Source organism: Balaenoptera physalus (assembly GCF_965194825.1).
Source record: "Balaenoptera physalus genome assembly, chromosome: 16".
In the NCBI taxonomy this organism is placed as follows: Eukaryota; Metazoa; Chordata; class Mammalia; order Artiodactyla; family Balaenopteridae; genus Balaenoptera; species Balaenoptera physalus.
Genome location: NC_138898.1, coordinates 44,898,486 through 44,921,734, shown reverse-complemented (window position 1 = coordinate 44,921,734; position 23,249 = coordinate 44,898,486). Strand labels below are relative to the sequence as shown.

General features: G+C 43.1%; 1 protein-coding gene across 8 annotated transcripts in view; it reads left to right on the top strand.

Moving 5' to 3' along the window:
• Nucleotides 1-23,249, top strand: part of KIF16B (kinesin family member 16B) — a 291,300-nt gene that overhangs the window by 27,867 nt on the left and 240,184 nt on the right. For all 8 annotated transcript variants that reach the window (XM_082428587.1, XM_082428585.1, XM_082428582.1 and 5 more), the window contains exons 2-9: nt 6,400-6,469; nt 8,526-8,639; nt 14,938-15,054; nt 16,795-16,892; nt 17,614-17,723; nt 20,350-20,492; nt 21,980-22,148; nt 22,336-22,467. In XM_082428587.1, the coding sequence (XP_082284713.1) occupies nt 6,400-6,469; nt 8,526-8,639; nt 14,938-15,054; nt 16,795-16,892; nt 17,614-17,723; nt 20,350-20,492; nt 21,980-22,148; nt 22,336-22,467 (953 nt within the window). The remainder of the gene's footprint in view (nt 1-6,399; nt 6,470-8,525; nt 8,640-14,937; nt 15,055-16,794; nt 16,893-17,613; nt 17,724-20,349; nt 20,493-21,979; nt 22,149-22,335; nt 22,468-23,249) is intronic.

The following is a 23,249-nucleotide window of genomic DNA, read 5'->3' as shown; positions in this document are numbered from 1 at the left end:
TGTGGAAGGAAAGGGAGCCTGGGGCCTCCTTTGTTCTTTCTTCCATCTCTGAAATACTTGGAAGCTTGATGGCCTCCTGGAATCTACCAGGGATGAATGCACCAAAGGATTCCTTTCAATATTTAATAATTCCCGCCATCATAACCGCTTCATGGAGATTACATTGGCTTTTCCATAAGTATTTTCAGTAACTAGAGTGAGATTTGCCGTCTATGGCTAAATCTCTAGCTAGCTTCTTTGTATTTATAACACTACACTTAGAGATTATTTTCAGAGTAAAGATCCATCTTTTTCTTACAGTTTTCATGTTTATGCTTAAGAAGGAAGCAGTCTAGGAAATTGTTATTCGTGAACTTCCCTTTCCGGAACAGATGGCTTCCGTGTGAATCTTGATGGCCTGTGATTGTCACTTAGAATGATTTCAAGCTGTTGGCAGCAGCCCCGCACTGATGTTGGGAAACCATCTGGGTACAGGAAGGGCTGGAAGCTTGGCCGGGTGCTCAGGATGAGGGAGCCTGGGTGTCACGACACTCAGATGACTCCCTAGGTCTGGTGATGTTAGGCACATACTGCTCTTGGTCAGAAGCCACCATACAACTCGGAGCAAAGAGTCGAGACAGCATCAGCTGACTGGGGTTATATCCAGTTCTGTCATGTGATTTTACAAATAAGACTTAAAGGTCAAAGTACAAAGTGCGTTTCCCAGCTTACGAACTAGATCGCACGTGGTGGAGTTTGTTTCGTGAGAGTAACTGTAAGACCAGTTATGACTCCGTCATGTTCAGATAGTGTCCGAGCCGTGCTTCCCAGCATCAGTTGGTTGTCGGGGTCCTTCTGGGCTCCTGTCATAAGCGGGCTCCATTCGGTGGGTCCGCAGGGGGCCCGTGATCCCTCAAGCTCCGGGGGCTGCTGGTGCCTGGGCTGCACTTTGAATAACAGGTCTTAGCTGGGGTGCCCGTCTTTTGGGGCACAGAGCTCTTTGAGAAGCTGAGGGAACTGTGGACCCTCAGGAAAGTGAGGCTGCCCCTCCCCATCCCCACCACCACACCCCAGCCTCTGCCATTTCAAGGTCGTGGACCCGTTGAAACCCACCGAGCATTTCCAGTTGTTTTTTTTGTCTTTTAATTTTATTGGCGCATCTTCAGTTTTGATTTCGGAAGTGGCTGATAAAAAAGACGCTAATGGTACATAATGGCCTTTCAGTCAGTATCTTCCCAGGTGTTTTTATAGAGTGGATGTTCATTTAAAACTAGGCAAGTACTGTCTTGGTTACCTACAGGTTGGAATAAATGATCCTGGGGAGGGCCCTTTAAACTTTGCTGCTCCCAAGGTGTAAGGCTCCGAGGCTGGAATTCCTTACCCTGTGGCTTCCCACGAGAGGGATGGGCGCGGGGTGGGCATGGTATGACCTGCATTCCTTCGTGTTTTGTAAGTAAGAACTGGCAGGCAGTGTGAGCCCCCATCGTGGTCACGTCTAGTCCTCTGAGATCCCCAGATGGTTTTGTCCTCCCAGCAGGTATTTGTTGATAATACTAGTGGTTCTAAAGTGAAAGATCTAGACACAGTAGGTTGATGAATGACTGAGAAATGACCCCGGTGGCAACGGGAGGGACCGGGATGTGGCATCTGTGGCATTAACAAAACGAATCTGCGTGGCTCTCTTGCTGGGCGGAGCGCACTGTGGAAGTTGAGTGCGGTGGAGCGAGGTGATTGAGTGCTCAAGTGTTTGTTTTCCAGCGTCGTGAACATGGGGTGTCCCTGAGGCAGTTCTCACTTTTGGGTCCAACAGTGGAGCCGCCCAAGACCTGGAGGGTGAAGTGGAGGCTCCACTCACGCAGGAGGGATTTCATTTATTTGTCTCTAAGCCAGTGTTCTGTTCGCCCAGCCCTGTACTTCCTCAAACTGGCTTGGAAAAGTTAACCCAGGCCATGGGGATCCACTGTAGCGCTTGAGTGGTGTTTACTGCATCATACTCTTTGGGCTTCATTGTTCTGGCTGGTGTTTGTTCTGTCTCTGTTCATCCTGAGGTGGCCCGGGTGCTACCCTCTCCTGCCTCTACTCCCCCAGCCCCCCACCCCAGATTATTTTCAAGTAAATCCCAGGCATCATTTCATTTGTAAATATTTCAGTATGTCTCTAAAAGGTTAAGGCCTTTTTAAGCTCATCATGATACTCTTATCACACCTAAAATAATAATTCCTTAGTATCATCACATATCTAGTCAGTGTTAACATTTTCCTACGTGTCTTATTATTTCTAAAAATGTTCTTCTATGTGAACTGAGATCCAGTCGACTGATATATCTCTAAAGTCTTTTTTAATCTATAGGTTCTGCTTCCACCTTTATATTCCCTGCAGTTTATTGTTGTTGTTATTGAACAAGCTGGTTAGGGAAATGATATGTCTGGGCCTCTTTTCTTCCCTGAGACACAATAATATCGAAAGTCAGCCACTTAATAATCCTACAGTGGCCTCTAAGTGTTCAAGTGAAAGGAGGAGTCGCACGTCTCTCACTTTAAATCAAAAGCTAGAAATGATTAAGCTTAGTGGCGAAGGCATGTCAAAAGCCGAGATAGGCTGAAAGCTAGGCCTCTTGTGCCAAGCAGTTAGCCAAGTTGTGAAGGCAAAGGACAAGTTCTTGAAGGAAATTGAAAGTGCTGCTCCGGTGAACACATGAGTAGGAAAGCGAAACAGCTTTATTGCTCACATGGGGAAGGTTTGAGTGGTCTGGATAGAAGATCAAACCAGCCACAACATTCCCTTACACCACAGCCTGATCCAGGGCAAGACCCTAACTTTCTTCAATTCTTTGAAGGCTGAGAGAGGCGAGGAAGCTGCAGAAGAAAAGTTTGAAGGCAGCAGAGGTTGGATCACGAGGTTTAAGGAAAGAAGCCGTCTCTGTGACATCAAAGTGCGAAGTGAAGCAAAGTGCTGACGTAGAAGCTGCAGCACGTTATCCAGATCTAGTTAAGACCTAGTTAAGGTCATTTACAAAGGTGGCTACACTAAACAACAGATAATCAATGTTTACGCAACAGCCTTCTATTGGAAGAAGATGCCACCTAAGACTGCCATTAGGGGCTAATGCAGTTGGTGACTTTAATTTAAAGCCAATACTCATTTACCATTCCAAAAATCTTAGGACCCTTAAGACTTATGCTCAGTCTACCCTGCCTGTGCTCTGTAAATGGAACAACAAAACCTGGGTGACAGCACATCTCTTTACAACATAGTTTACTAAATATTTTAAGCCCACTGTTGAGACCGTCTCAAAAAAAAAAAGATTCCTTTCAAAATGTTACTGCTCATTGACAATGCACCTGGTCACCCAAGAGCTCTGTTGCAGATGGACAAGATAAATGTTTTCATGCCTGCTAACACAGTATCCATTCTGCATCCCATGGATCAAGGAGTAATTTTGACTTTCAAGTCTTATTCTTTAAGAAATATATTTCGTAAGGCTACAGTTGCTATAGCTAGTGATTCCTCTGATGGATCTGGGCAACATAAATTGAAAACCTGCTGGAAAGGATTCAACATTCTAGATGCCATTAAGAACATTCATGATTCATGGGAAGAAGTCAAAGTACCTACATTAGCAAGTGTTTGGAAGAAGTTGATTCCAGCCCTCATGGATGACTTTGAGGAGTTCAAGACTTCAGTGAAGGAAGTAACTGCAGATGTGGTGGAAATAGCAAGAGAACTAGAAGTGGAGCCTGAAGATGTGACTGAATTGCTGCAATCTCATGAAAAAACTTTAATGGATGAGGAGTTGCTTCTTACAGATGAGCAAAGAAAGTGGTTCCTTGAGTGGAATCTGCTCCTGGTGAGGATGCTATGAAGATTGTTGAAATGACAACAAATGACTTAGAATATTACGTAAACTTGGTTCGTAAAGCAGGGTTTGAGAGGATTGACTCCAGTTTGAGTCTGTGGTTTAAATACTATCAAATTGCATTGCATGCTACAGGGAAATTGTTCAGGAAAGGAAGAGTCAATTGGCAAGGTAAACTTCACTGTTGTCTTATATTAAGAAATTGCCATAGCCACTCGAGTCAGCAGCCGCCAACACTGAGGCAAGACCCTCCACCAGCAGAAAGATTACCGCTTGCTGAAGGCTCAGATGATGGTTAGCAGTTTTTTTTTTTTTTTTAAAGACACCAATTGTACTTGAACATTTGTTACTTTTTTTTAAAATTAATTAATTAATTTATTTATTTTTGGCTGTGTTGGGTCTTCGTTTCCGTGCGAGGGCTTTCTCTAGTTGCGGAGAGCGGGGGCCACTCTTCATCGTGGTGTGCGGGCCTCTCACTATCGCGGCCTCTCTTGTTGTGGAGCACAGGCTCCAGACGCGCGGGCTCAGTAGTTGTGGCACATGGGCTTAGTTGCTCCACGGCATGTGGGATCTTCCCAGACCAGGGCTTGAACCCGTGTCCCCTGCATTAGCAGGCAGATTCTCAACCACTGTGCCACCAGGGAAGCCAAGTTAGCAGTTTTTAGCAATAAAGTATTTTTAAATTAAGGTATGTACCTTGTTTTTTTAGACATAATGCTATTGAACATTTTAAACATAACTTTGATATGCTCTGAGAAACAGCAGAATTCGTGTGACTCATTGTGTTGTGATATTCGCTTTATTGCCGTGGTCTGGACCGAACCTGCCGTGTCTCCAAGGTCCGCCTGTATGTTTGGATTGAGGCTTTCTCCATGAGCCCTGGCTTACCTTAGTGGAAAATGGTATTTAGATACTATAATTTGGCCATAAGATTCTAGGCCTTTTCAGAGGACAAAGCTAGGGAGTACTTTTTTTTTTCAATTTCAGATAAAGTTCATGTTAGCATTTCCCACTTAGATTCAGGAGTACAGAGGTTTTACCTAGCCTCAGCAATCTGTTAAAGAAAAATTCAGCTGAGTGAATTTGAAGATCTAATTGGCTTTATTCAGTGGTTCACGAATTTGACAGCATCCCACCTAGCAAGTTGAAAGGCCCTGCCAGGAGCTGTACAAAATGAAAGGTTTTTACGGGCAGAAGGAGGGTGTGAAAAGGAAGTTAAAAAAGTGGATTATTTCAGGCAAAGTCAGCTTCCCTTGGGGACAGCAGGGGGGTCTTACCTACCGTGTTAGTGTAGACCAGGAAATTCCAGACTGATTGGTTCAAGATTTACTCCTGGGAGAGGCTGAAACTACATTAAGTAAGGTATTAAATCTTGGCGGGGCTTAGCATAAGTGACCGCATTTTGGCCCTATAGTTTCTTTTTAACAAATCTAATGTTTGTATCTCCTTTCAACCAAAATCCTTGGTCCTCAGCGACAGCAACATAATTACTTATGTATTATCCCACAATACACAAACAGAAATCCCAGGATAACTACACTTATCACCAAAAATGTGATTCCTGAACCCACAATATCTTTGCTCTGTAGTTCTTTTTCTCCTTAGGCTAGATTCCCCCTGCGTAAGGAATTAGCACATGAGGTCTTTTCTCACCATGCAGCACACAGGTTCGTTTACTTCAACTTACTTTTGTGTTTTAGGTTATTTAATAAAAATAATTTTGTTTTATTTTTGTGTAAATTATTTTCATCATTCTAAAGATGATCTATATAGATCAAGGTGTTTTTCTAGAAATCTAGCTTCTCTCCCTGTCTCTTCCACTTCATCTTCTTTCTCCATAGGTAACCTTTCAAAAAATAAATACGCTATCCTTTTTATCTTTAAATACAAGTGGTAGCATCCTGTGTATACTTTTCTCCACCTCACATTTCCCACTTAACGAACCCTGGCCTCCGTCCACAGCGGTACATAGAGACCTTCCTCGTTCCTTGGCCAGGGACATCCCACTCCATTGTGTGGGTGTAGTCTCGTTTCTTTCAGAGAACTGTACTTTTTAGGATTTCTCTTAACTTCCTGTTCTGGTGTCTTCTAGGAATTACATTTTCTGGATGGGTATAGAAAGAAGGTGGGGGGAGGGGGCAGTGCCCTGGCTGCTTCTAGAAGCAGCACCTGGTTGTGAGCACTACTCCTGTTTCTTCTTAGTTCTCATCGTGGATGGAGGGATACGGTGACTTTCTTCTGTACCAGGTGCGTGAGGCTTCTCTTTTCCCGAGTCACACAATGTCCCTGGTTTCTGTCATTTCACATAGACTCCTTTTGGCTCACAGGTAGAAGTTCTTCCAGGGTTCGCCAACACAGTATTTTCAGTCTTAAGTTTTTGATGGTGGCATCTGTTTTGTGCGTCCTCATGTTTATGTTCGTAAGGTTTCGGGACGGGGGGGTATCAGAGATTGTGCTTCACGTGCCATTTAAAAACAAACCGCCATATGTAAAAAGTAAATACAACAGAAATTGTAAAAACAGTCTTTTCTCTCCTAACCAACACTGAATTATTTGTGTTTCAGGGAAAAGGACTTGGAAGCCAAATTCATTATTCAAATGGAGAAAAGCAAAACAACAATCACAAACTTAAAGGCAAGTAGCGGCCTGGGCTGGCTCCAGTTCTGTGAGTTGTGTGTTTGTTTCCGTGTCGAACGGCTTGTGGGTAAATACAACACATCTGCTGTTTCCACAGCCCTCCTTTCTCTGTTCAGTTCACCACGTCAGCTTGCACTTGGCTTGGGCTTGGTCACAAAGCAAAAGGGTTGAAGCTCTGTCTCCTGTCCCGTCCCTGGTTTCGCTGACCTGGGAGCCAGGCCTGAGCTGCAGCTCTGGGAGGTGAGCTCATGCGTTTAGCCCTGACCCAGGCATTTCTAACCTCTATCCTATGGTGGATCCTTAGCCTGGCAATTGGCTCATTGTGAATTATTAAATAAGCTTTGGCCCTAGATTTGTTTTCATTTTTAATGAAAATAATTTTGTAAACTTTGCAAGAGAAGCTGGTATTACTATTCAAAACTCAGGGGATGAAAAATTTAAAAAACTGAAATTTTTTTCTGGAAAAAAGAAAATTGAATAAAAATCCCAGAATTTTTTAAGATGGCAAGTTCTTTTTGTACTTAAAGTATCCTGGTTTTTTTCTTTGTTTAGTGAATTTGTTAAGGACCCTGAATACTTTTTACTTAGGGGAAAAATAAATGTGTAAAATCAGTAATAAAGAAATCGTGTGCCTTATGAACCCAACCCCATCCTCCGATAGTTGTCATTAGCTCACAGGTTTGGGTTTCGGAGGCCTGGTGCCCCACGGCCAAGTGCAGATCAGTCTCTGGTTGGATTTCTGTTAATTCGTGGCTCAAGGGACTGGACACTTTGAAATCCAGTTTCAAAGTCGTGCAACTTGATCCCCAGTGATAGAAGCTGGGGAATGTGCCCATCTTCGCATGGGCCGTGCTCTGGGCGTTTCGAGAGGCCTCCTCTGGGGCTCTGGTGCCCCTTGGCCTGAGGCATTCTCCAGTGGAATGTCTTTCTTTCTCTGCTGCCCGCAGTTCTCCTACCTTCTGGCTCTGCTTGGCCCGCACCTGGCTTTCCCTCCTTTGACCTCCCACATCTTCTCACGTCACTTGTCCGTTCTCTGCTGTTACTTACCTCTGCTTTGCTCTGCTTCCTGTACCTTTGTGTGCTCACAGCACTGCGGTCAAAGTCTAATCATTCAAACATCGTATTTACCGGAACGGAGTGGAGAGACCCGTGGCCTTGGATGAATCGCCTTCCTTTGTGTGTTATGGAATCTGTTTTCCTTGATTACTCTGTTGCTTTTTGAGTTTTACAAACATTGCTTTGTCTGTTATAACCAGAATAGATGCCTGGATTTTTAAACATTTTAATAATAAGAACCTTAAACAGTTTTCTTTTTTATGGTATGTATACTATAGTATCTGAATTATGTTGGAAAATAGGATGCCCATTACATTTATTCAGCATATGTCCAGGGAGCTGTGTGAGGCCTTGGTGGCATATGAAGATTTTTAAACATGGTTTTTGCTTCAGTTTTGGTATGTAGCAAGGTAGACAAGATGTATGTAAACATATGCAATAGACTCATAATATGATGTGTCCTGGGAGAGTCGTCTCTCAGAGGTGGGAGAATTACTTCTGGATGCAGTGCCCAAGGGGAGCTTTGTGAAAGAGGAGGCATCTGACCTGGAGTTTTCAGTGGGGCCACAAGATCACACAACTGCTGTCACATTGTCATCTCTGTGAACAGCACCCCGTGAAGTTGTGCAGACTCCAGCACTAAAAAGCATTGAAGTCAGAAAAACATAGCGTCTGGCTGGAGTGTCAGGTTCATATAAGGTAATCATGATAAAAAGTCCAGAAAAGTAGCCTTGGGTCATATCGTAGAGAGCCTGAATTGCTGGGAGGAGTTTAGGTTTACTTGCTTGTCCATTCATTCATTCATTCATTCAGGAGGTGAGGAATTACATGGATTTGAGTCAGGGTATAAATAATGGAAAATGGTGATCGTTTGCGTATTTTTTATGAAGTTTTTTCTTGAATTGGGTAGATTACTTGTTTGCTGACAGTGTTCTTCACGTTATTATTATTTTCCTCTTACATTGTTGTTATTATTGTCATAATCATCTCTTTCTAGATACCAGAAGGAGGGACTGGGGACTCAGGAAGAGAACGGACCAAGACCTTCACCTATGACTTTTCTTTTTATTCTGCTGATACAAAAAGTCCAGATTATGTTTCACAAGAAATGGTATGGTATTTTCAAAATCTCTGTTTTGGTTTATTTTCATATTGAGAAAAACATGCCTACCCTAAAACTCTTTAAAACATCTTGCTAATTTTTTTTCTGAATATGATTTATGTAAAATTAGCCTTTGCTAACTTAGCTTTTTGCTTATTATATAGCAGCATTTATCTTAAGCTTGAGATGAATTCCATCCCCAAAAGGTTGATTTTTTTTTTTTTTCCACTTCTGAGCATGATGATCATAATTTTTGTTTCAAAACTTGGCAGTGACTACTGTTTTAAAGGAGCTTTGCAAGTAAAGCATTTTTTGAGGAGACATTTACAGGCATACTTCATTTTACTGTGCTCGATGTTAACGCTTTTTTGCAAATTGAAGGTTGAGGCAATCCTGTGTCGAGTCTGTTGGCGCCATTTTTCCAACAGCATTTGTTTACTTCGTGTTTCTGTGTCACATTTTGGTAATTCTCGCAATATTTCAAACTCTTTCATTATTATTATATTCGATCAGTGATCTATCATGTTACTATTGCAAAAAGATTACGACTTGTTGAAGGCTCAGGTGATGGTTAGCATTTTTTAGCAAGAAAGTATTTTTTAATTAAGGTATGTATGTTATTTTTTAGACAAAATGCTACTACACACTTAATAGACTACAGTATCGTATAAACATAACTTTTATTTGCACAGGGAACCAAAACATTTGTGTGCCTCGCTTTATTGCTGTGGTCTGAACTGAGTCTGCAGGAACTCTGATGTCTGCCTGTGTGTACTGCTAAGCCTGGCACATAACTCAGTTGGCCTTGAGTCCTGCTGCGATGCAGAGCTTTAGGAGGTACACTTCACACCCAAGTCACATTTCCCCTGCTTGGATGGATCATTGTAGGTTCTAGAAAGAAAGATTCTAGAAAGACAGATTCTAGAAAGCAAGATCGTTTTGTTCAGAATCTTTCTAGAACCTAGAATGAAGCTGGAATTTGTCCAGGAAACCTGTGCTGTAGGCTTTTGTGATCTGAAATGTAGACATGACATGGGCAGATAAGAACAGACCTGAAGATCCTCCCAGGGGACCGTTGCTTGATGGCGTGTCATGTGACCAGAAGGACTAGTGTATTCCCCTGGGTGGGGCAGGCAGGGTGTTGGAGTAGAGCGGGGTTCTGGGGAAACACGGTGTGGGGTAGGGGGGAGAGTATGCCCGCATGGCGGGGCTTCTCCCTGGCTTGTTAACAGCTTCTTAAGAGGCATGGCTTCAGGTCTCCAGGTGTTAAAACGAACGTGAATTCCTGTCCTGCCCGCCCAGGCTTGTGACCCACGCGATGGCATCTTGAAGTGGTATCATGGTGTAGTTTCTTGTAACTTGGTGTGTCCACGTACTAGAATCTCAGTGTTGGCCTGGGAAAGTGTTAGCAATGCAGAATTTCAGGAACTACTCCAGACCTACTGAATCAAACTGCATTTTGTAGCAAGATCCCCAGGTGAGTTGCGTGATCCTTAGCATTTGAGAAATGTAGTTGGTTTAGGAATGGTTTGTGGAGGAGGCTGGCTTTCTGAGGCGATGTAAGTGTTGGGAGTTCAGATTGGCTGTGAACGTGGAGAAGTTGTTCCCAGGAGAGGCCTGGAGTGATAGTATCTGCAAGATGTTGATTCAGTATTGGGGAAACATAGAAAGGACAACAGCAGTAGGAATGGGGGCCGTGAGGAGAGATGGGGTGCTGGGCATGAGAGAGGGGCCGGGAGAGGAAAGGTGAACTAATGCCGCTGGAGTTTGCAGGGGAATCAGAAACGCTGCTTGGCGCTCAGGGGTGCTGCCTCGTTTAATCCTCACAAGAACCAAATGAGGTCGACTTTAGCTCCATTTTTCTTTGTCAAGGAGACTCAGCTTAATTAACTTGCTCAGGTCTGTAGGTCTAATCGACTGAATAGTAGCAGAGTTGAGATCCTGGGGCTGATGTATACGGCGGTGGAGATACCCCTGGAAGGTCTTAAGGGTTTAAGGGTTGGTGTGTTCTCAGTGACAGGTGGACAGGGCAGCCCTGTTGAATGAATAAATGGATGAGCGAGTGAGCGAAGATGACTTTGGTCCTGAGGTAAGTGGATTAGTCAGTGTTGGTAGCTCGGAGTCTGGTGAGGAACAGAATGTTGCAGCTGGTGGAATCCAGATTTTGGCTTTCAGGTAGGAGCGCAAAGGAAGTGGCTGGTACGGGGGAGTTTAAGGGAAAAGCTGGTTCATTACATGGTCCTCAGGACATCTTCATTAGAGGATGAATGAAGGGCCATGAAGGTTTCCCTCCTAAGTTACCCAGCGAGAGGCTGGATTTTCCCCGTTTAACCTGGATTTGAGGCCTTTTGGGGACAGGGGCTGTGCCGAGGGAAAGCCCAGGGATGGGCGTGGTGGCGCGGACAGCAGGGCCTGGCTCCCTGGAGATGCTCAGCAGGCGTTTGCTGACTGAGAGGCCTCGTCTACAGGTGGGTCGTTCATTTATGGAACAGGTCACATATCCTGGGTTCAGTGAGAGTCAAGGTCAGGGAAGCAGTTAACACGTTTAGCTCTTTTGGGAGTTAAAAATACCTGCCCGGAGTTTAAAAATAGTTTGAGAATGAAAAGAGTTTTCAGCTTAGGAGGGGACTTTCCCACTTCAGGTGTCTGTGCTTCAGAGCCTTTGGGTTCCTTGACTCTGGAACAGTCTCAGGTTATTTATATCGTACGTTCAGTTCAAAACTGAAAAAGCCTTTGAGATATGTTAGTATAACACTGCTTTCTAGTAGAACCACATGTTAATAAAACCAGCAGAGATCCAGGAAAACTCCTAGTGTTTTTTGTTTTTTTTTCCTCTTGTCCAGTTTTATTGAGAAATAATTGACATACATATCTGTATAAGTTTAAGGTGTACAGCATGATGGTTCGCTTTACGTATCTTGTGAAACAGTTATCGCAATAGGTTTAATTAATAACCATCCTCTCATATAGATACAGTAAAAAGAAAAGAAAAAAAAATTCCTCCTTGTGATGAAAAAGAACTCTTAGGATCTACTCTCTTAACACCTTTCCTGTGTATCATGCAGCAGTGTGAACTGCAGTCATCATTGTTGTATATTATATTCCTAGTGCTTATTTCTCCTGGAACTGTAAGTTTGTACCTCTTGACCGCCTTCTTGCAAGTCTCCCTCCCCCAGCCTCCCGCCTCTGGTAACCACAAGTCCGATCTCTTTTTCTGTGACTTTGGCATTTTTGGGAAAACACCTATTTTTTAGACACTCTGTTAAAGAGAAGGTAATCTTCCTCATCTCTAATTTGAATAGCTGGTGTTGTATCGACTAAAGTTTTCACGCTGCCGGATCCTGCACAGGAACTGAGCTGACGGTTCTCACCCCTGCTGTAAACGGGAAGATGCAGGCTTAGCGTGATGTCGGCCCTTGTCTTTTTCTTCTTTTTAAAAATCATTTAAATGAAAAGGCATCTTGAGACAATATATCATGCCCATTACTATAGTACAAGTTTCCCATAATGTTAAACAAATTCCAAATAAGATGACCGTTACTATTTCTTCCTTCCAAATTAATTTTAGATTTAGAAAAAAAATCAGTGGGCCGTTTAAGGCCATACTCGTGTCAATTAAAGACCATTAAGTAAGGTCTAATTTTCTTAATTGTTCTTCAGACTCCAAAGGGAGGCTTTGATCTCACACTGCCTGTTCCTTGATTCGACCCCGGAGAAACCTGAAACCTAAAATTTCCCAGTTGACAGCTGGATGGAGAGTCTTTTGTTTACACAGCGCCCTCTTGTGGGCACTTCCCCTCAAGCGAGGCCCTGCGATGCCTCCCTTTGCTCTGTAAGTCAGCTCTGTAGCCTCTCAGACAAGCAGCGAGGTGGCTCTCGGGGACCCTGGCCAGGAGGGCAGGGCGTCAGCCAGTCGAGCAGCCCCTTCCTTCCCCACCTCGGTTTGGTAGACGATGGTGAATCAGTCCTTGGTGGGAGCTGCAGTGGGGTAGCCGGTTTTCCCTGCGGGGAACCCCGGGGGTGTGGGCACCGTCCTGCTGCTTCTCTGGGTCTCCAGCCGACTTGAAGCTGGGACCGAGCCAGGCCTGGGTCTCAGCACCTCTGGACCTGCATTTTCTAGGCCTGTCGTGTGGTCCCGTCCACCAGCCCCAGGCCCCCCGCCCCCTCCGGGGCCCCCTGAGTCTGGAGGAACTCCAGCTGAGTTAGCTTTCTAGAGACTAAATGAGGGGTAAAGTAGCAGGTGTGGATTTTAACCCTGGGGAAGAATTCCATTTTGAAAACTTTGGGGTTTGGTTTAAATATGATATTTTCCATGACTTTGTGTTAGCCCCAGACAAAAGTATGAGAGAAGAGCCTTCCTTTATTCTTCCGCAATCTTTTGGAAGGCTCTTCTTTCTCTCCAGTGGCACTCTGTGAAGTGGTAAAAATGACATCTGCCTTTTGGTTTTTGTCTAATCAGAAAGAATTAAAGAAATATTTAGAGTTTTCCTCCTGTTCCATATATAGTGGTGAAAATGAACCTCAGATGGTTAGCCTGGAGCCCAGAGTCCCCCTGGGATTCCTGGTTCTGCTTCCTCACAGAGGAGTGCGTGCGTGCGTGCGTGCGTGCGTGTGTGTGTGTGTGTGTGTGTGTGTGTGTGGTCTGTCGGGGGAGGCCCTTCCACGTAGGGTTGGGGCTTCCAGGTTGATGTCGAGAGCGTGGGAAGAGGGCTCGGCGTCGGCTCCTGTAGCAGCGCAGGCTTTGGCGTCAGGGAGGCCGGGTGCAGATCCCACTCTGCCGCCCGCTGTGTGCCCAGTGACCTAACCTCTCCCCCTGGACAGTGGATCTAGGACACTGTTCGCCCCGAGGACTGATCACGGACACGGCGTGAGCTGCTCTAGTCGAAGGCTGAGTTAGTCATCTGAACGTGGGAAAAGGATCAGAAAATATCAGCTCGTAAAGCTGAAACGGATGAAACTTAGCTCAGAATGAAGGAGAGTAATGAGAGGGTCCTCTGTGGAAGCGGCTCGGTTGGACGGATAGTCTGTACGTCTTTGACTGACGCCACCGAGGAGACGGAGTCTAAACAAGACGGCGGGAAGATGGTGCCTGAAGCGTCCTTGGCTGGCAAGCTGTGTTGGTAGCACGGATGTCTGTGTGGGGAGGGGGAGCAAGATGGCCAGTGGTTGCCAGCCCCGTCCGGGGGTGGTATCTGGCTGGAGGGCCCAGATCCCTGTGGAGAGTCGATGGTGTGTCTTGAGCTGGGCTCACCCGGCATCACTCCCGGAGACTGAACCCTCCCGAGGGGTTGGCGAGGCTCCCGCCCTGGCCTTTGCGGGGGACCCCACACCTTTTCCTGGTTCTGACTGAGAACCTGATCGTATTGCCTCTCCGATGTCTCTTCAGCTGCTGATGTGCCTTGTTTCTGAAGCAGGGAGGTGTTCTGTGTGCCCTTTGTGTCCTGGTCTCCCCTGCAGGGAGGGGGCAGGGGGCAGTGTGAAGGCAGGAGGGGGTTAGAAAGCTTTGGCTGGTCCCCGCCCCAGCTGGGTGTAAGGAGGATGACCAGGCATCTTGATTTGCTTCTTTTACATCGATTGTGTGGGTCAAGTATTTGTCCTTCACCCCCCTTCCATTCCCCAAAGCATCCTGGTGCAGTTGTGTGGTGCAGTGGACGTGGACTCAGGCCACTGTAAGTGCCAACCCAGGCCCCACACAGCTCGTCTTCCTGCCCTCTCCATCCTGGGCAAATGTCCCAATAGGAAAATGCACTGGATTCTGACTCGGGAGAGCCTGGCATCCCAGCCTCACCTGCACCCACTCATCACTCAGCTCTGTGAGAGCCTCCGGAGACTTACTTTGATGAATGGCCGTATCCTTAAAATGATGGCATTGACTTGGCATGGTTTGGGCCGTAACTTTCTGGCTGCTGTGACTTTGAATATTTAGTTTCTGGAAGGTCTGGTAGCATGAATCACTTTATAAGTTTATTTAATTCTGAAATGATAAATCATCCTGCTTTAAAATCATCTGTGCTTCTAGTTATGACTGTCACTTTGCCTTGTTTACCTTTTTCTATTTCAGGAATTTTTTGTTAACTTAAGTGGGAAAAAGGATGGGGTTGCTTTTTGCTTCATTATATGTTTCCTTTTGATTAAAAACTGGGATATACGCTTATTCTGTTAACAGCTCTGTAGTGATTTATTTACATGGTGTAATCCTTATGAAAGTAGTATTCAAGAATACTGTCAACACTGAAGGAGTTTTTATTAAAATCCATGGTAATTGTATCTTTTGTGGTTTTTTTTTTTTTTTTCTTTCTGCTTTCAGGTTTTCAAAACCCTCGGCACAGATGTCGTGAAGTCTGCATTTGAAGGTTATAATGCATGTGTCTTTGCATACGGGCAGACTGGATCAGGAAAGTCATACACTATGATGGGAGATTCTGTACGTTGTTTACACTGTGTGGGAAGAAAATTTCTCATTATCTCTCTTTTGACTGATAAAAGTATCTCTTATCTACGCAGTCTGTACTAACTTGCTTTTCATGTTCTGATCATTCTTTAGCAATAAGGTAAAACTCAGTAATAAGTTGGATGGAATTTCCTTTGAGAGATTTTAAATTAGAAATAGTTTTCAGTTTATAAGCATGAATAATGGATGGGAGTCTCAGTTCATTTTCTGTTTTTAAAGGCTTTATAATCTTATCAAAAAAGTACGCTGGGCCTACAAGTAATTTATTCTTCTTTTCTGCCAACCCAACAATTTGAATAAAATTACTGAACTCTGTTCTATTTAAAATTATTCAAAACATCTTTCCCCAAGAAAAATGTAAAAAAAAGAGTCTCTTTGGTGGAAAGGTACTACATAAATCCAGTGAATACATAAAAAGAGTTAGAATTATACAGGTTATGTAGAGTCTACATAGTTGTAAATATAATATGTAGAGTTTAGTAGTTATGCTGTATAAATTAAGAACCTTAAAGTTATACTTGCCCCAAAATATGGCAGAGGAAAAACTAGACGTGATTGTAGGAACTTATCCCGTTCTGTGTTTTCTCCAGACCTGGATAGTGCTTGTGTGTTTTACTTTTCTCATGTCATGGTTTTGAAAACTGTTCACTGAGTCTGAGAGGTGCCAGCCTGTTCTAGATGTGGAGGAGCTAGCGGAGGATGGCTGGGTTTCCTGCTGGCAGGCTCGGTGCTGCCTTGAATGCTACAGGTTCAATGGTTAGTGGAAGAAGTAATGCAATAAAGGAGGACAGGTCTTTCCAGATGAAAGCCTTTGAGTGCATGTGTCCTGGCTTCTTAAATCCAGGCGTTTTCTTTCCAGGAGAAGAAAATAAATGCTGGGCAGTGAATCCTCAGTGCTGAGAAGTAGGGAAGAATAAGAGAAGAACAGACAATTTCAAGAGTTTCACGTTTCCTTTTACCATTACTTCTCTCTTCCTACTTTCCTACTGTGCCTTTGGAGAAAAGAGCCTTCTCTAAAAAATGAAATTTACATGTTGATTCCCTCTTAGCTAGTTTATGTAAGTTCAACAAAGCACTCATAAATTACAGCTGTTTTTCTCTGACCTTACAGTTGAGTACCATTTGGGTATTCTTTTTTATTTTATTTTTTAAAGTAGGAACAAAAAATGTGGTGAAAGGCCCAATTTTTCTTTACAAGAATTGATATTGATTTAATGGTATCAAGGAAAAAAATTCTCCTAAACCTGTGATGATATATATATACATATTTATTTTGGGGATGGGAGATTGGGTGAAAGTAGGGAGGGATTTCAGAAGAAAACATTGAAGCCCTAAAGTCTGGCTTTCTAACGAGAACATTTTTTGCCTCGTCTTTGGTACCGTTCTGAAGCTCGTCAGCGTGTCAATGCCGACTGAAACGTGAATATTTGAAAGCTAGAGAATAAGTCGTCTTACGTTTGCAAGCCACGATTTAGCTGATGAACAGCTGATAACTGTATATTATCATGGTCCCAGCAGGTAGAAATTCGAAAACTCGATCCTCTCATTTCAGAGAGTAGGAAGCAGCCCTGCAGGGGATGAGTGCTGCGCCCTGGGCCCTGGGCCGGGCCTGCAGGCCCCTGGGGTCTGAGTCCACCCCAGCCAATTGCAGATGCAATCGTCGGTTGCTTTTATTTCAAGTGACAGCTGAGGCGTCCCTCCTTCCCACTGCAGGGCGATTCTGGCTTAATACCCCGGATCTGCGAAGGGCTCTTCAGTCGGATAAATGAAACCACCAGATGGGATGAGGCATCTTTTCGAACTGAAGTCAGGTAGGGCCCATGGCCTGAGTAACTGAGTGTGAGCTTGATTTAAGGCACAAGGAGTGGATAAAGCCTTCGGGTTCCTTAGGGGAGAGTCTGCCTCTCCCCGTCCTGTGCTGTGCCGGTTGGAAGGCAAGCTTAAAGCACATACGTGTTCAGTGACTTCCTTGGGTACCCTTTGGATTGGGGTTTGGGAGGCCGGTAGAGGCAACCCACCTTGGTCGGAAACTAACGAAGCATGCTCATCTCAAATGGAGTGAGCTTTCGACCTTTCAGTGTATACCCACTTGCCTTATTCTTTTATCTGAATAGGATTTGTGTTATTCTTTATGTTGGTAGGATCACTATAAATCTAGTATTTAAATAAATCTGGGTGGTTGAGGTGTTTTTTCCTCCTTGAGCTTAAACCTGTGTGGGGAGGCAGTTTCGTCAGTAGTCTGGGGGCAGACGTGGCAATCAAGGGTTCTCCTGGCTGCCTGACCCCGCAGAGGCTGTGAGGCCTTGGATAGGTTGTTTCAATCACCCTGAGCCTCTATTGCCTAACCTGTAAAATGGAGGTAATAGTAGTACCTAACTCTGGGCTATTGTAGGGATTAAATGAAATAATCCACGTAAAGTGCTGTACTTGATACATAGTTACCACCCAAAAATGTATGTTGCTGCTGTTATTGTTGTTGTTATTAATGTCTGAAATCATCTTACTGAATTCAACTCTATTTGAAATTTTTAGCTACTTAGAAATTTATAATGAACGTGTGAGAGATCTACTTAGACGGAAGTCGTCCAAAACCTTCAATTTAAGAGTCCGTGAGCATCCAAAAGAAGGACCTTATGTTGAGGGTAAGAATGAATGTTTTCACAGCCCTATTCTTCTTGGGAATTTTTGTAAAAATAATAGTTTCAGAGAAAAAAAATGTAGGATAATGGCGAGATTTAAAAAATTTATTTTTGGAATCATTATAGTAAAAATTGCATGTGCTGTCACTGCACGATGTTCATTTAATGCGTTTATACTTCACTGGGCATTTGCTGATTCTGTGGGGCTTGCCAATAGATTTCCTCTGGCTTTAAGAACTCCAGAAACTTGTTTTTTCCAAGTTCTCAGGCAAGATAAGCAACCCTACAGCCTGTCTCTTTAAATGGCCTTGCATTTTAGCAGTGTGTTTTTGCTGACCTTAATGGTAACATGATTATAGGGCGACTCTGAGACCTCTCGCCTTTGGGAAGATTGTTTGCAGGTTCCTGTGCTGTGTTCTCGGCCTTCGTGTTCTGCTACACTCGTTGTGTCACCGTCCTTTGTGAGCGATGTCCCAGGGAATGACGGGTGAAGGCTGGCCCTTGCGAATTATTTTAAAAATAGGCTGGATTGAAGGCTGTCTTTGGAATAGAGCAGTCAGCTCTACATACTTCCTCTGTGTATGGCTGCTGAGTTAAGGCTGGCCTGTAAGAATCGCACACAGATGGGCTTTCCTGTGGCTATTGTCGTTCCCGTGTGTCTCGCTGGAGGGAAGGCTGAGAACTGGTCATGGATTTAAAGATGTTCCTGTTTCCGTTGTCTTTTTTACCTGGTTATACCGGGTGCACCAACAGGTCCTCATCTGCATTTTAGTAAATTTTCAATTGAACTTTTGCTTTTTAATGCCCAAAGTGAAGTGCGTAAATATGAATTTGTTCTGTAGAACGTGGGATAACTATTATTGTTAATAGTTTTTAGCCTAACTGTGCCTTCATGTTTTCCCTTTAACTGTCTTATCAGATGTTAAAACATATTACAAAGCTGGATTTGTGAGGAGACAGAATAATCAAGCAGGGTGAAACATCCAGAATCTGGTGTAGATACTTAATGGGGATTTAGTTGCTAATGAATCTACTATTCAAACATTGGGGTAATATGAGTTATTAAGCTGTCTAGGAAGAAAAAAAAAAATTGGTACCGGAGCTCAGTTTTTATACTAGGGTAAATGGCAAATGGATCAAAGATTTAAATGTAAAAAGTGACATAATGACTGCAAGAAACCCTGGATTACTTGTTTTCCTAGAAATTTCAAGAAGGGAAGGCTTTTAAAATTTTTTACTTAAAATCCAGAAGCCATGAAATAAAAGTGTTAAATTTGAAATGGTGAAACAAAACAAAACAGAAAACCAACTTTATGCTTGGCAGAAACACCAGAAGCAAAGTAAAAAGACAACTTACAATGTGGAGGGAATATTTTCAATTCAAGTTTCAGACAAAGGACTTGTTTAGTCTAATATATAAAGAGCTCCTATAACTTAATAAGGGCAGCTCCAAAACCAAGGAGAAAAATGAACAAAGGATGTGACTAGATTGTCCACAGAAATGGAAATACTGATGATTTTTAAATGGAGGAAAGAAGGCTCAGCCTCATAATCAGAGAAAAGCAAAATAAAAATTCTTCAAGCTAGCATCTGTTAACTGTCCCAGCAGATGTAAGGAACCTGGTAAGACAGTGTTGAGAGACAGTCTTATACCTTGTTACTGCTGGGTGTAAAGTGTCTTCTATGGAGGACTGTTTTGCGATATCCATCAAAATTTCAAATGTGCTTTCATCTCGCAATTCCACCTCTTAAGAGTTTATTTTGCAGAAGTATTCACACATATTCGTAAAAACTGAAGTACAAGATTATTTGTAGCAGCATTACTTGTGTTGGAAGCAAACTCTCAACAACATCTATAGTCTCAATAGGAGACTGTTGGTTACGGTACATGCATAGAATCGAATGCTCTGCAGCCATAAAAATGAATGAATGAAGGATCACTTTAACTGATACAGAATATTCTTCAATGTATTATTACACAGAAAAAAGTAGGGTGTGAAACAATGTGTATGGTATGCTACTATGTATAAAAGGGGAAAAAAAGATGGCTTAATATATATGTAATTGCCTGTATACATATAGGTTATTTCTGGAAGGGTCTGGAGAAGCTAATAATGTTGGGTTGCCTGACAGAAGGGGAAGTTGGGGGTGGGTTATTGGATGGGGGAGGGGGAAGACCCTTTACACAGTATACTTTTTGTAGCCTTTGATTTTAGAACCATATGAATGTTTCCCAACAAATGAATGGAAAGTTTCTTTAAAAGGGATTTAAAAGAATGTGTGTTTTGCTTGGAGATAGTGTTTCTATTTCCCTGGCTATGATTAGTGCTAATGAGGTTGATGAAGATAGCTCACAGTTATCCTAAATACCATATGCGATAGGTATGCATTATCAGGATTGGTGACCGACGCTCAGTGAGGTTAAGTGACTTGTTCACAACCGTGAAAGTCCACTAGTCAGCCGCAGAGCCTGGACTTGACCCCAGACAGCCCAGCTCCTGAGTCTGCATTATAAACCACCACAGATTTGTACAGTCGTGTATTATTTCATAGAGGTACATTTCTTCTTCCAGTTACTAGATACTGGGGAGATTTCTTCACCCCTCACCCTTTTTTTTTTTTTTATCAGATTTATCCAAACATTTAGTACAGAATTACGGTGATGTCGAAGAGCTTATGGATGCAGGAAACATCAATCGGACCACCGCCGCCACAGGGATGAATGATGTCAGCAGCAGGTCTCACGCCATCTTCACCATCAAGTTCACGCAGGTGAGGGCAGCTGTGGGGCGGGCTGGCTCTGTCCCTGAGGGCTGTCCCTGCTGATTGGCACGAGCTGAGGACCGATCTGTGGTGAGCCGGGAGAAGCAGAGGTGGCCGACTGCCGTTTTCTTGTTCATTAGACTTGAACGTGTGCCGTGTGCTGATTTCTGTGCGGTTACATTTGAAATGCAACCTGATGTATACCTGTAAGAAATATTTAGCAGGCTTCTGCCGTGTTCTAGACATTAAAAAACTTGCTTTGTGCTGAATTAAGTCAAAGTTTTCATTGTTGCCAGCTCTGTGGGAGATAACGGGATTGCCAGTCAGAGCAGCTGGAGGCCGAGGTAACTCATCGTGGTCCATTACGGCTCGGTGGAACTCACCCCGCGGTGCTGCTTGTGATTATTAGAGTGATATTAAAGGACAAGGGACATCTTTAAGTATTAATATAGGAATTCATTATGATCTGGAAGTGGAGCGCATTTTGAACGTGTGTGTAAATGACTCAGGGCAAATACGTTAACACCGAGACCGGTGGAACGGATGAACATAAAGGTGTTGGGTCCTCTCAGTGCTTCGCACATGTTAGGAGTTTGGAGAGGGCCTGGCCTGTATTAACCATTGAACACATCAGATAGAAAAACTTAACCTTTCATTAATGAGGAGGCTCAGAGAGCAAAGAAGATGAAAAAATTCTCTAGGGTCAGTCGGAGCAACTCCTGATAAATTCTCTACAAGTTTACCTTTGTTTAGACCTTTTCTTTTGATTTACTGTAGTTTACTGGTATTTTTCTCCTGTTTTCTGGTTAATGTGGATTAGGATGTGGCCGTCCCTAGTTTCTAAGAGGCTTGCTTTTCGATCACAATATGGTAATTTCTTTTTGGCGTTTTGGTTCAGACTGTAAAACGTAGGTTAAGAGTCTTTGGGAAAGTAAAATTTTGGTAGACTTCAGAATCAAGGAATACAGAATTTAAGATTTTTCACTATTTTATAATTGTGAAATAAATCGAATTTTAACATCAAATAATGGTTGAGTGATCTTTCAGATAATTGTCTATATTTATCATATTTTGGAAAGCCGTTGTGCTTGTAATGTTGCAGATTTTAGATGAGAACAAAACTAATTATTTGTTTACTTATATTTTTCTTTGTGGAATGCCCTTCAAGGCCTAGTTTCCTCATCTGCCATGGTCAGACTCAGCCCTTTTGAGAATGACAGTGATTTGGGTAATGGAATCTGTAGTTCTTCAGAAAGTTTAGGAATCACATATGGTAGGCTTCTATTGTATTCAGTTTAATTTTTGTAATCAGGAAGAAGGCCAATGAAACCACAAAATTAAAAAAAAAAAATCTACGCTGAGAGATCACAGTGAGGAGTGGAAAATAATTAGAATTTGTGTTATAAACACATAAAACATATAAAAAATGTTATATAAACATATAAACATTGGGGCTCTTTATACCTCTTCCACTTTGCTTTTATGTTTCACCACAGGCAAAATTTGATTCTGAAATGCCATGTGAAACCGTGAGTAAGATCCACTTAGTCGATCTTGCCGGAAGTGAGCGGGCAGATGCCACTGGTGCCACCGGGGTCCGGCTGAAGGAAGGGGGGAACATCAACAAATCCCTCGTGACCCTGGGAAATGTCATTTCTGCCTTAGGTGGGTTCTTACTTGTCTGCTGCCTCTTCTCGTTCTTGGTGGTGTCATAGTAGCGCGGAGCACTTAGGTTTAATGTTTGTGTCACAAACCGGAGTAATAGCCTCAAGGTGTTTTGAAGCCGAATTAGAGAAAAAAATCTTTCATGATTGTCTTTAACTTTTCCCCCCTTTTCTTTTTCTCCCTACAGCTGATTTATCTCAGGATGCAGCAAACCCTCTTGTAAAGAAGAAGCAAGTGTTTGTGCCTTACAGGGATTCTGTTTTGACTTGGTTGTTAAAAGATAGCCTTGGAGGAAACTCTAAAACTATCATGATTGCCAGTAAGAATTTTAAGTTCTTTTTCTTCAGCATACAGTGTTTCGTGTGAATTAACTGTAACTACTGAAGTTTAAAGTGTCTCATTAAGAAATAGCACCTTTTTATTAAAAAAAAAAAAAAAGTTTTTCTGTTCTGAAGAAAAGCACCTACTGTGATCCAGTCTACAGTATTGTATTATTGACTCTTTTTCCCTCTTCCTAGTTACATTAACTTGCCATGTTCTTGGTTACGCAAGCCAACGTCCATGCGGAATGATTCTTAGCTTTGCTTAAAGAACAGGACAGAAACTTCTAACTCTGCTAACTCTTGGGAGAAAATCATTGTAGGGACATAGAGTAAAAATAACCCCACTTTGTTTTTTTCTATTTCAAAGCAGAAAATATGGAATTTAAAATTAAGAATCGAGAGGAAAAAGCCCAGTAAATCTAGCAAATAATAACAGTCATATATGTCTGTCTTTTCAGTAATTAACAGGAAGAAGCAGAAAAGAGGAAAAAAATGTGCAAAGGGGAGGTAACTGTTGAGGAGAACTCAGAAACGCTTTCCCTCTTAACCGCCCCCCCACCCCGACACCTTTCCATGTCCCCGTGTCTCCCTACACTCATGCCATGGAGTCCCTGTGGAGGCAAGGGCTCTACCTGGGGGTGTGCACCCCAGACGCCGTTGTGTAGTCACTTAAGCCCTGAAGTTTGTCGGGGTTGGGGTGTGATTGATTAACCAGAGCTTTAGGCAGAAAAGAATTAGCTGATCTACTGACTCTTTTCAAAAATTATCGTGCTCTGGA